The sequence below is a fragment of the Pundamilia nyererei genome, unplaced genomic scaffold, assembly GCF_000239375.1.
Source record: "Pundamilia nyererei isolate P.nyererei 1_Seehausen unplaced genomic scaffold, PunNye1.0 scaffold00003, whole genome shotgun sequence".
NCBI lineage: Eukaryota > Metazoa > Chordata > Actinopteri > Cichliformes > Cichlidae > Pundamilia > Pundamilia nyererei.
Window position 1 is genome coordinate 4430025 of NW_005187404.1, and position 13397 is coordinate 4443421.

General features: G+C 40.1%; 1 protein-coding gene across 3 annotated transcripts in view; it reads left to right on the plus strand.

The window, feature by feature from the left end:
• Nucleotides 1-13397, plus strand: part of gria4a (glutamate receptor, ionotropic, AMPA 4a) — a 128077-nt gene that overhangs the window by 53978 nt on the left and 60702 nt on the right. For all 3 annotated transcript variants that reach the window (XM_005720719.1, XM_005720720.1, XM_005720721.1), the window contains exon 3: nucleotides 12938-13177. In XM_005720719.1, coding sequence (XP_005720776.1) covers nucleotides 12938-13177 — 240 coding nt within the window. The remainder of the gene's footprint in view (nucleotides 1-12937; nucleotides 13178-13397) is intronic.

The window sequence follows — 13397 nt, forward strand, 5'->3', positions numbered from 1 at the left end:
GTCTTGCCCAAGGACACAACGACCGAGACTGTCCAAGCCGGGGCTCGAACCGGCAACCTTCCGATTACAAGGCAAACTCCCAACTCTTGAGCCACGATCGCCCCACAACTTACAAAAATGATCACACTAAACGGTGGCACATCAGTCGTGTGGCTGTGTGTGTTGGTGTTTGAGGCTTGTAAGTGCAGCATCATTCTTAACCTGGTTATGTTAGTTTTCAATTGCAGTAAATCTCTGTGACGTGTGGGCAGCAGAATCTTTTCTAGAAGAGCCTCATGTTCCAAAGTAATGTGCTGAGCTAAGAGATATGAACTTGAGACACTAATGAGATGTTACCAAAATGCGATCGCTTCCTCACGACTACACAGAAAACAGAACTGCTGATTGGTCGTGTCCATGGCTCATTGGACTGAGACAATAACAGTTACAACTCACATCGGTGTTCAATCACTTGTGCATGTAATTCCCTTGCTCCCCATTTTATTAGAACCCTCCATTTTCAGAGTTGACTAATGCAGGAAAATGCCACAAACTTAATATTAAGAAGCAATTTTTGAAGCTCATTATAGCCCTGATGTGCAGGCTTCACACCACATTAAGACAGGTTATTAAAAATGTTCAAAACCAGAAGTGACTCTTTACGAAATGTCAATTTCATGTTTGTGCAATTCAAAAAATGAGGAAGAAGTCTATTTTTTTAATATGCTTTCCACTCCATTTTTGTAGGGTGGATGATGTTAAAGAGCTCATTTAACTTAAAACATCATCTGCTTCCACATCTGACAAACTAACTTTGGTACCGCATTCCAGCAAAGCAGTGAGTGAAAACAGCTCGGAGCAGTGTGACAAACTTGGAGAATACTGACGCCAAAAGACACCTTAGGGGTATTTGACACCCTGGCATGAGAACTAGAGGTGGGTTTTGATTAACGATTTATGGATTAAAATTGATTCTGGGTTGGATAACGCGATATCAATTAATTAAAATCCTGAATCAATTTTTAAATATAAATTTATTTTGCCCGAAACGCCAGAATCTCAGGTTAAACCTCACAAAATTTCTACAACCACCAAACAGCTAAAACAGTAAATGAGAGCAGGTACACGGATTCTGCACAAAGACGTGAACACAAAACACGACCCAACGCATCCGAATCAGTGAGATGTTGCCTTTCTCACCCGACGCACGTATGTGGACACGGACACGCCGTCGGTGCTGAAAGCCGACAGCTCACTGATTTTGAAGTGTCAGTGGGCGCTTTGTGTTTACGTCCTTTTTGCGCTAGATTCTGAAGCTGCAGGTTTTATATCTCTCCAAACAATACTGACTGAACCAGCAGCCAAAGACAATCCAAACTACGCTTCACATTTCGCTTCACATAAACATAGTCACGAATTTCCTCTTACTTTTGCTGTTTTGCTTCCACCACGATAAAATCACACTTCATGTAGAGCTTGCTCTCTCTCTAAATCAATAATCAAAACCCACCCCTACTTATTGCCCACCAGTCTACGGTGTTGGCCGCTGTTTTGTTTTTGTTTTTTTTACGTACCGTACTTCCGACAAGAAGGTAAGGCAAGTTTATTTATATAGCACAATTCAACAACAAGGTGATTCAAAGTGCAAATAAAAAGCATGATTTAAAAATTATTAAAAAAAACAGTAGATAAAATCAGTAGTTAAAATGTAAATTTTGAAATTTAAGCTTAACATTGTGGATTTGGTGTTTTATTCAAATGCAGCTGAGAACAGGTGAGTCTTCAACCTGGATTTAAATAAACTGAGTGTTTCAGCTGATCTGAGGCTTTCTGGGAGTTTGTTCCAGATATAAGGAGCATAAAAGCTGAATGCAGCTTCTCAGTGTCTGGTTCTGACTCTGGGAACTGATAAAAAACCGGATCCAGATGACCTAAGAGATCTGAAAGGTTCGTACTGGGTCAGGAGGTCACTGATGTATTTTGGTCCTAAACCATTCAGAGCTTTACCTACCAGCATTACTTCAGTTTTGTTTTTGTTTAGCTGGAGAAAAGAAAGAAAGCCTCATTTCTGCTGTTCAATACTGAACAAATTTAAACTTTTTAAAATTATGCAAAATTGCAAAATGCTTAGCTGTCTCTAATCAAACCTCTGTAACTTTGCTCTGCTTCATTTCGTTTTTGACTGCACAATATTTTTAAGGTCATCTGCTATAAAAACCCAGACCAGGAAAACCGCCTTCATGTTTTTCTGTGTTTTATCCTCAGTTACTTTGACACAAAGGAATCTGCTGTGATGTTTACATCTTTGATAACATCTCACAAGTGTCAGCTTTCTTTTTATAGATATAAAAATATAGATATGTATTGATAAGTGATCAGGATTATAATATTTCTGACGGTCTGAGGCAAAATTTCCCCAATTCAAATCGAATCAAATCGAATCGTGGATCGAATCGATTCTAGAAATCAGTGACGATACCCAGCCCTAATGAGAACACATTTTGCAGACAAATTTGTGTTTCTAAATGTGTTCTGCAATTACATTTGGAGCTCTGGATACGATTTATTTCCTAAGTTAAGCATGTTGGTTGGTTAGACTGCGTGATGGACCTATAAAGCACATGATAGTAAGACCAGAGATTAATGTTTACATACGTGCATTTCAGCTTTGCAGAAATTAAGGTGAATATCATAAACAGTGTTGGGCAAGTTACTTTGAAAAAGTAATTAATTATAGTTACTAGTTACTTCTTCAAAAAAGTAACTGAGTTAGTAACTGAGTTACAAGATTCTAAAAGTAATTAATTACTTGAAAAGTAACTATTGCTTTACTTTAAAAAAAAATGTTTAACCCTCTGGGGTCCAGGGTATAATTGGCCATTTTTAACTACTTTTAATTTTCCCTCTACATTTCAGCTTTAAAAACTATTTACTTTGCCTTGTTTGGTATCATCCTCACGTGTCTGAATTTATAGTTATGTTTTCATTTTGACATACTGTATTAACACAATTAACAATTGATCTAAAATCAGACAAAAAACATAAAATCCGAGTAGAAAGTTATTATTTTTACTGTAACAACCACAAACATGTTTAATGAATCCTATTTCATAACTTTAAATGCAAATATAAATTGTCAATTTTAAAATCATATGCACAAGTTTTGCAAACAACAAAGTTATTTGCAGCCATTTACCTTTTACCCTTTGTTATAACCATTTCAAACTATTTACAGAACAATCAGCTGTTCTGCATTCAATAAGATGCCACACAAATTATTTGTGCCACTTCAAAAAAATAATTTCTGTCCACTATAAAGGAAAACATCACAGCCTGATACCTGCAGGTCTGACAGCAGGTGTATCACTCCTTTTTCTACCTGGAGACAGCAGTCGCCTCATTGTTCTGAAACACAACACCAAACTATCCACAACACTACACACTAACTACACAAGACAACACATTAACTACACACTCCAAACACCTAAACGTCACAAATCTCTCTAACGGTAACGGCGTTGTAACGATGGGAATAGTACTGAAAAAAGTAACGCCGTTACTTGTAATGTCGTTATTCCCATCACTGATCATAACCTCTGCTTCAACAAACATTTATGGCAGGTTCTTGGGCACCGCGCTGATTGTTTGTTGTTGCACTCCTGTGACGTCACCACAGACCATTGCTGTTCGCATTCGCTCTTATAGGCACACTGAGCTCACTGCAGTCTTTTCTGGAACAATAAGTGTCGCCAAAAAGAAAAAGCCTTTGTTGATGTAGGACTAGAAAAAGTCAAAAAAGTTAGCAAAACTATGGCAAATATTTATTTTGTTTAGTTTTCTCCAGAATGTCTTTTCAGGCTGTTGCAACATCTCCCACAGCATAATGTGAGACTCCTTGAGAAGCTCCTACACTGATATAAGTCTATACGATCCTGTCGGTAAAAATCGGTTTTTACCAACAAGACTGTATACTCACACAAGGACAGAAAACTTGAGAGCTGCTGAAGTTACACCAAAGCGTGCAAGTGGAAATTTCACTGTAAAAGAAAAACCTGTGGGTTTGCAAATGAAATGCACTGTAAGATTTGCTAATATATTTACTCTATATGAACATATTCTCTAGGTGACTGAGATAGACAGCCAATAACCTCAACTCACTGTGAACTACAGAAAATTAGTAACATTTAACTCACCTCAGTCACAGGATAAATGATCCGAAAGTAAGAACTAAAGTGTCCAAGTATTTATTTTTACATATATTTGATAGCAGGGAGTGAGCCATAGTGTCACCAACTATTAGTATTCCCTAAATGGGATAACACTAAAGGCCACACAAGTACTGTAGTTGCCTCTCTCTTGGGTACCTGTCCTCATTTTCCCCAGTCATTATTCTTATTCTTAGAAGCTTTATTCATGAAGCCTCAGGGACAGGCCCTGGGGGAGGAGCTGGGGAGGAGTGAGGAGGATGAACAGGTGCAGAGAAGCAGAAAGATGCAATCAAAGAGAATAAAGAAGTAAGTGTGGTAGTTCTACCCAGGAGCATTTTCTCCTGATGTCCCTCACCCCTGACCCGACGTTCAACCCTGTATTCAGACACTGGTCCTAAAAAAAGACATATTATGAATGCTCTTTGAAGCAGCTGTGCATGTGTGTGTGTCGGTGTGTGTCAGTGTGTTAGTGTAAACATCAGTGTGTGCTTGTGTTTATTAATGTGAAGACCTGACTCCCAACACATTCAAATGGCTATGAGTGCATTTAAGGACTAATTTCCAAGCCTTTTCTATTCCTTCACTGCCCTCCAGAGCAGTATTTCCTCAGTTTCTCTTTCTCTCTGTTTGTAAATATCTTTCTCTACCTCTTCTTTTCCTCTGCACTGTCTGCTTGGCAGACTTTACACTCTCTTGTTGCTGTCAGAGCCCCTCGTGGGTTTTGGAACTACTCTCTTCCTCTCTTGCTTTTCTCTCTCTCTCCATTTCTTCTTTCCTTCCCTCACTGAGAACAACCGAAGCCTCCGTTTTCTCTCTGCTTGAGGCAGTTTTGTGAAAGAGGGAAGAAAAAAGGGAAGACAGAGCGAGATAGACGGGAGAAGTAGGCAGACAGAGAAATGAATGGCCTTATTCACAAGCACAGCAAAACCAGACACACACACACACACACACACACACACACACACACACACACACACACACACACACACACACACACACACACAGTAGGGTACATAGCAATCTATCATTCTCAATAATCACTGCCCCTGTTTATGAAGCTGTTGTGGCTCAGTTATCCTATTAGCTATGTTCTACTGGAGAGGATTCGATATGAAATCCATAAGGTGGTCGAATGTTCTTCCCAGACTATTGATTTTCAAGGTTTATCTTTTATCTTGTCTTTATAATGCTACTAATTAGCCCACTTGAGGCATGGTGTCCCTGAAAATGTCTGATCAATTGTTTTCTGCATGTTTGCAGATTTTTGCATTATAAATATGTTTTATTAAACTGGATAAACATCCCATGAGATTCAAAAAACTCTTTAGGTAGCTCTTCTAGGGAGAAGAATGCGTTATAATAATGTCTCCGGGAAGGAAACCACAAAAATATTTAATTCTTCATAACTCGTTTATGCCTCTTGCTTATATTGCTTATACTGCTGTGCATACCTCTTTATTTTGGTGCTGAACAATTGGCCATTGCTTAAAAAGCTCTCGGATGCCTCCTAATTTTGATCTATTTTATAAAGTAGTGAGCATTTTCTCTCAAAGAATATTAATCTTTAGGCTTTTAGCCTGACTTCATACCTTTTTTCTTTTCTTTTCTGCTCATAAATAGAGTGGATAAAAAGCTGCTTTCTTGATTTAAAAATAAACGTGTGTAAAAAGTGTGCATGATTGTCTATAACAGAAGCATCTGTTAACCTGTTTGCTTTTTAAGAAGAGCTGTGGGGAAAAGTGTTTCATGTGTTTTACTGTTGCATGATTTTATAGAAAACATACCATTGGGTATCCTTGTTGGTCTTCAGACAACAATTCTAAAGAACCAAATGGGAGAAAACAGTAAAACAATTTTACAGGCATATTATGAAATTTCTTTTCTTTTCTAACCTTTGTGGTGCCGGCAGCTTTTTGCAAGGAGTTGCTCCATTGTGTCATAATCTCCAGTATGGTGTATTATATGGGAATTAATCTGAAATCCATACAGTGACTTTGCTCTCTGCCAGATTTTATTGATCTCCAAACTCCTATCTTGTCTTTATAATGGTCCTCTTTAACAGAGCTTTTGATGCCCATACAAATGTAGTGCTTCACTGTGTAATAAACGAAACTTCTAGAATGGTGCAGTGGTTAGCACTGTCACCCCACAACAACAAGCCCCTGGGTTTGAACCCACTGGTGGCTGGGTCCCTTCTGTGGGGAGTTCTCCACATGTCTGTGTGGGTTCTTTTTAGGTTTTTAGAGACCACAATAAACCAGGAGTTCCACAAACAGACAAAGCTGGATCAGATAACTCAAGAAAGACTCTGTGGCTACAAACACACACACACATACACACACAGAGGTATAATCAGCAGGAATGGATACAGCTGGGTAACAAGAGATAGGTGATGACAATCAGGAACATGAGCCAGGGAGGAAGTACAGGTCAGAGCAAGACATTAGAAATTACCAGAGCAAAAAATGAACATTAACCCTAACTGGCACAATGTGTTTTTTGAATAGAATAACTAATTTCACATACAGTAGGAGTCTCAGTCACTGTGGACATTTTACTGTTCAAAGGATCATCCTCAAGCAGTTAAATATTGTTTCTTTGAAAATCTGGACTTTCACTTTTGCTGCGCTGGAACAAAAAAGCACAGGAGCTTGCTTCTCCAAAGCTTACCCCTGGGTAAATGAGTTAAACGTGAACTTTCAGTGTAAGCCATTGTGCAGTTCATTTGTCTATAATTATATTGCACATAAAGTTGATTATTGGTATTCACCACGTCCCCACTCCCCACCCCCCCACCCCATTCTCGGGTACTACTGCTCTACCCTGTAGGCAGCCCCAGGCAATGTCAGGGAAAATGCACCTTATGGCTTTTAAACAAGCTTGTACTCCTCATTTGCTCATGTGTGTGCTTTATTTTGGCCTTTGTCTCAAGATAATGGGAGATCACAGACTGAGAATTGCATGTGTGCTTTGGAGGATGGAGGGATGCTTGTGTGTGAAGGTAACTACAGCATCTACAGTATGGGTCTGTATATGCGTACACTCAAAAAAAATAATTCATTGGATGAACGTAATTTCATCTTGCCACTTATATTCCATCTAAACAAATCATGTTATATTAATCCATCTTGATTGTGTTGTTTCCACACAATATATGTTTGTTGTTGTTTGTACCAAGTTAGGCTACTTAAATTTATTTAAAGTCATGTTATATTGTTTAAACACTTTGGCAAGTGAAAAGTCAGTCTTGTTACATGAACTAGTAAAATATTTGTTTGTTACACCAGTGATAATCTTGTTGAATGAACAAATGTAACTTCTGTCTGTAGTGCATGTTGTGTTCATATTACATAATGTTCAACAAAAAAATTCAACAGATTTAGAGCAACTTCCAATCCACCCATCCTCTTATCTTTATCTGGGCTGCGGAAGTGATAGGGTAAGAGGGGCAGGGTACATCCTGGACAGGTCGCCAGACTATCACATAGAGACAAACAACCATTTGCACTTTAACACCTTTGGGTAATTTAGAATCACCAATTACCCTTACCCTAATAACTGCATGACTTTTAACTGTGGAGGAAACCAGAGTACGCAGAGAGAACCCATTGCAAACTTGGCCAGATTGTGGACTTGAACCCAGGACCTTCTTGCTCTGAGGCAACAGCACATACCACCATGGCATTGAACCATGGTGGTACTCAACAAAAGTAGGAAAGATATGCTTGATGCAGAATTTTCTTTATGTTTTTGTCCTTGACAAGTTAAACCATAATAAATAGTAATACATACAATACACGTGGTGTGTATGGTTGTCTGCCTCTTCCTGTGGTTTGACATCTCGTGTAATCTTGTGAATTTCGTGAGTCCAGGCAACTAACCACTCTTCCTAGATTGTATCATGTCATCTGAACAAGAACAAATTAAGTTTTTGAATTTCATGCACATCCAACGTGATTTACAGTGGGGCAAAAAAGTATTTAGTCAGCCACCGATTGTGCAAGTTCCCCCACTTAAAATGATGACAGAGGTCAGTAATTTGCACCAGAGGTACACTTCAACTGTGAGAGACAGAATGTGAAAAAAAAATCCATGAATTCACATGGTAGGATTTGTAAAGAATTTATTCATAAATTAGGGTGGAAAATAAGTATTTGGTCACCTCAAACAAGGAAAATCTCTGGCTCTCACAGACCTGTAACGTCTTTTGTAAGAAGCTTTTCTGTCCCCCACTCGTTACCTGTATGAATGGCACCTGTTTGAACTCATCATCTGTATAAAAGACACCTGTCCACAGCCTCAAACAGTCAGACTCCAAACTCCGCCATGGCCAAGACCAAAGAGCTTTCGAAGGACACCAGGAAAAGTATTGTAGACCTGCACCAGACTGGGAAGAGTGAATCTACAATAGGCAAGCAGCTTGGTGTGAAAAAATCAACTGTGGGAGCAATCATCAGAAAATGGAAGACATACAAGACCACTGATAATCTCCCTCGATCTGGGGCTCCACGCAAGATCTCATCCCGTGGGGTCAAAATGATCATGAGAACGGTGAGCAAAGATCCCAGAACCACACGGGGGGACCTGGTGAATGACCTGCAGAGAGCTGGGACCAAAGTAACAAAGGTCACCATCAGTAACACACTACAACGGCAGGGAATCAAATCCCGCAGTGCCAGACATGTTCCGCTGCTGAAGCCAGTGCATGTCCAGGCCCGTCTGAAGTTTGCCAGAGAGCACATGGATGATACAGCAGAGGATTGGGAGAATGTCATGTGGTCAGATGAAACCAAAGTAGAACTTTTTGGTATAAACTCAACTCGTCGTGTTTGGAGGAAGAAGAATACTGAGTTGCATCCCAAGAACACCATACCTACTGTGAAGCATGGGGGTGGAAGCATCGTGCTATGGGGCTGTTTTTCTGCCAAGGGGACAGGACGACTGATCCGTGTTAAGGACAGAATGAATGGGGCCATGTATCGTGAGATTTTGAGCCAAAACCTCCTTCCATCAGTGAGAACTTTGAAGATGAAACGAGGCTGGGTCTTCCAACATGACAATGATCCAAAACACACCGCCCGGGCAACAAAGGAGTGGCTCCGTAAGAAGCATTTGAAAGTCCTGGAGTGGCCTAGCCAGTCTGCAGACCTCAACCCCATAGAAAATCTGTGGCGGGAGTTGAAAGTCCGTGTTGCTCGGCGACAGCCCCAAAACATCACTGCTCTCGAGAAGATCTGCATGGAGGAATGGGCCAAAATACCAGCTACTGTGTGTGCAAACCTGGTAAAGACCTATAGTAAACGTTTGACCTCTGTTATTGCCAACAAAGGTTATGTTACAAAGTATTGAGTTGTATTTTTGTTATTGACCAAATACTTATTTTCCACCCTAATTTACAAATAAATTCTTTACAAATCCTACCATGTGGATTCATGGATTTTTTTTTCACATTCTGTCTCTCACAGTTGAAGTGTACCTCTGGTGCAAATTACTGACCTCTGTCATCATTTTAGGTGGGGGAACTTGCACAATCGGTGGCTGACTAAATACTTTTTTGCCCCACTGTAATTACAGAAGGTATCTATTCTCTCTGCTATGTTAACAAAAGAAAAGCAAGAAGCTGTCGTAAAGACATCAGCATCATGGTGAGGAATTTGAGAGGGAAAATGGTTAAAGAGCAAACAACACCAGAAGCAAAGAGAGCGACTCTGTTAGACTGTGAATTATTGTACTGTTTCAGCAACATTCTTTCTTCCCTGTTATGCAAATTGGACAAATTTGAATGTGAAAACAAGAAATAAAGTGATTTTGCAGAGTATGCAGATGATTGAGAGGGCTTTCTATATAAGCACAGAGATACAAATCAGAGAATAACATGGACGGCCGTGGATGTAGAGGCTTGAGTAATGAAGACAAAGGAAGGACATCAGATTTATGGAAGGGTATGCGCAGAGAAACAGAGATGTTTGACAGACAGAGCGAGTAATTAAGAATCAAAAAACAGACTGTACATTAACAAAAAAGGAGATGCTCGTGAACAAGTGAAGGGGGAGCAACTAGATGTAAATGTAGGAGATGTCCCTGGAGACCTATTGTGTCCAGTGCTTTAACTGTGGTGATGATGTACCATGCCGCTGGTCCCTTCCTCTCATTAAAGCTTTATGAAGCAAGCTTAGCACACATTTTATTACAATGACGCCACTGTCTGGCACATTCCAGCCTTGCGGCAGGGTGGTGTTGGTGGAGAGGGTTTTAGAAAGAAAAAAAAAGCCAATAGAGGCATAGATCAGAAAGGGAATCAAGAGAGAAAGGAAGACAGTGAGTGTAAGAAAGGCAAAACCAACATCAGGAAGCACGAATAGAAAAAAGAAGAAGCGATAGACGGAGAACAGAAGCTAAGAATGAAAGCTCAGATGAATGAAAAGTGGGATTTCAGTTATGTGCTCTGGGCCTGTGTGTATAGTTGCAGCTGTCTTGGTATTGTATAAAAATAGACTGGTTTGGGATTAAGGCTATCAATATTTCTTTAGGTTTTGATGGAGGCCCATGAGGTAGAGGGAAAATTCAAATTTGAAGACAAGTGATGTCATAAGCTGCATCTAAGCCAGAAGTTTCAGTCAAATTTCAAAAGAAGTCATCAGCTGGCACAGGAGCTCTGCTCCAATCTGCTACCCAGGATGTCAGCTCACATGTTCAGTGCTTCAGTTCTATTATTTCTCATTCTGCTGGGTTTTTTCCTTAACTCAAAATAGTTGATCCTTTTACCACAAATTCATCCAAAATCAAGCCAGTTGTACTGAGATTTATACATACAAATGGATTTTCTTTAGCATTTATAATAGATGAAACTCTAAGTACTGCACTTTCCTGGCACTTCACTAAAAAAGTACAATCTTTTTTTATTATCTTATAACACAACCTCATTTCAGCATCGCTTGTGTTACGCTCATGTGCACTGAAATATCAACCGAAATCTGGGAAAAAGTTGTAAAACTCATTTGTGAAGACACTAAGAACATTGACTTTAAGAACGCCATGACTCAGCTACTGCTGAATGACGCATGCTAAGTACGTCTAGTATGCTAGTTCTCTGAATTGAAGACATTTAGCTCCTGTCATAATCAGAGACTAAATCCCTGCCTTATCGCCTCCTGGGTGTAGGGGCCTCAGCTTTGTTTAATTGCCACAAGCCCAAGCGTCAAAGCTGCATCTCCCTCAGTGTTTACCCCCACTGAGGCTTATAGCTGATAATGGAATTACTCTGAGTCCCAGGGGGAGGGAGAGCAGGAGGAACAGGAAGAGGAGGCAGCTATAGATGAAGGAAAGTGGATGATGGTGGAAGCTGAAAGAGAGAGGATGGATGGAGCATCTGCCTGGAAAACTAAAGAAAGGGGCAAAGGTATGAGGTGATGTGATGCACAAGAAGATAAATAGAGGGAGAAAGACAGGAAAGAATTTAGAGTAATGCCTGACAGTTGCCAAAAGCAAACCCTGCAGTCTTCGTGCCTTACTGTTTACTCCAGTGTGACGTATGATGGGGCGGAGAATGAATTATGATGCAGGGTAGAGCTGAAGTCTAAAAACATGGCTGTTTGAAAGAAAGGAAGAATGGGACTTAGAAAAGAAAGAGGAGGAGGGAATAAGAGGATAAAAGAGAAAGTGGGCAGCCGAAGTGAAACATTAAATCCTATAAAAAGAAATAAATGATGACACAGTTTTCTTAGACTTCACTCGCTTAATTTCTGTCCTCTTCTTTTTTTGAGAATATGGAGGATTCCTCTGTTCACATACCAAATGCTTTTTTCTTGGTTGAGCTACAAAGATGAATGACAAAACAAAGCAGAGGGTAGAATTTTGCAGAAGCGACATAGCGGAAGATGTCAGAGCTTTTTAGTCTTCTCTCTGTCATGTTTGAAAGCTTCCGGATGTTTGGCGACTGAGCTGCAGTGCTGTAGCAGAAAATGACTATATTTGAAGTGAACTCGTGGCTTGGTCTCGGATTTTTTATTTATTTTTTTGGCTCTGCATGTCTGTATGTGTGCAGAGATGGATCTTAAGGATCTAAAAGCTGTTGGGAGTTTGGATTTCATTTTAATTTTCTCAAAAAAGGCATAAGAAGCAACATGAATTTTGGCAACTGGGAACGATTTTGTGTGAGCATTTGAAAATGTCTTGTCAGGGAGCTTAGGTTGGCGTCTGGTTTTCAACCCATGCCCCTGCAAATGTTTGTGCTTGTAATTTATAACTACATGTGGAAGTACATAAGAAGTGGCAGGGAGGGCTATTGTGTTGGGGCCTGTTTTGGGTGAAATAAAAGTCATTTTGCAAAGGCAGTCTAATGTGAAAATGACTGATGTATTTTCAAGATCTGTTCTGTTTCATTAGGCATTTGCAAAATCAGTCACACACACAACTCAAAAATAAATTAAAGAAAAAATGCAGTTTGTGGGTCTAATTAGGAGTGTAAAGTTAGTGCATAGCTGACACAAGTTGAAGCCGTCTCTCATTAAAATTGGTTCACATGTGAAACCCGATTCCACAATGTGAATTTAATTAAGGGCTTCTCAATCCTCCCTTCTTGCTGTTTTTGGACCGTTTCTCTAGCAGCTGAGTCACTGAGTATAATATAGTGTCATATAGTATTTTTGTCGACTTACCCACTTTTTTTCCTTCTTCTACCTGAATCCCTTTTGTGTCCGACACCTTATCCCCCGACCCCTCTCCATCTTCCACCTCTTCTCTGTCCACAGTCTGTTCTCAGTATTCAAGGGGGGTCTTCGCTATCTTCGGCCTTTACGACAAGCGTTCAGTAAACACGCTGACATCGTTTTGTGGGGCCCTGCACATCAGCCTAGTGACACCCAGCTTCCCCACTGAAGGCGAGGGCCAGTTCACGCTGCAGCTTCGGCCGTCCATCAGAGGAGCTTTGCTGTCCCTGTTGGACCACTATGACTGGAGCCGATTTGTCTTCCTCTACGACACAGACAGAGGTAAATGCCCAGCAATGACTGCGCTAATGTTGCATGTAAAAACAGTTCGAATATATAGTGGTCTTATGACCAAGACAAAATCTGACCACTTCTCATTTTCTTCTACTTAACTTTTATTCCTTCTGAGTTTTAAAGAGCAAAGTCAGAAAAAAATCACAGAAAAAAAATCCAAGCGCTAATGGGCAGGTGTGTCATTGTTTTCATAGGACTCAATGCCATT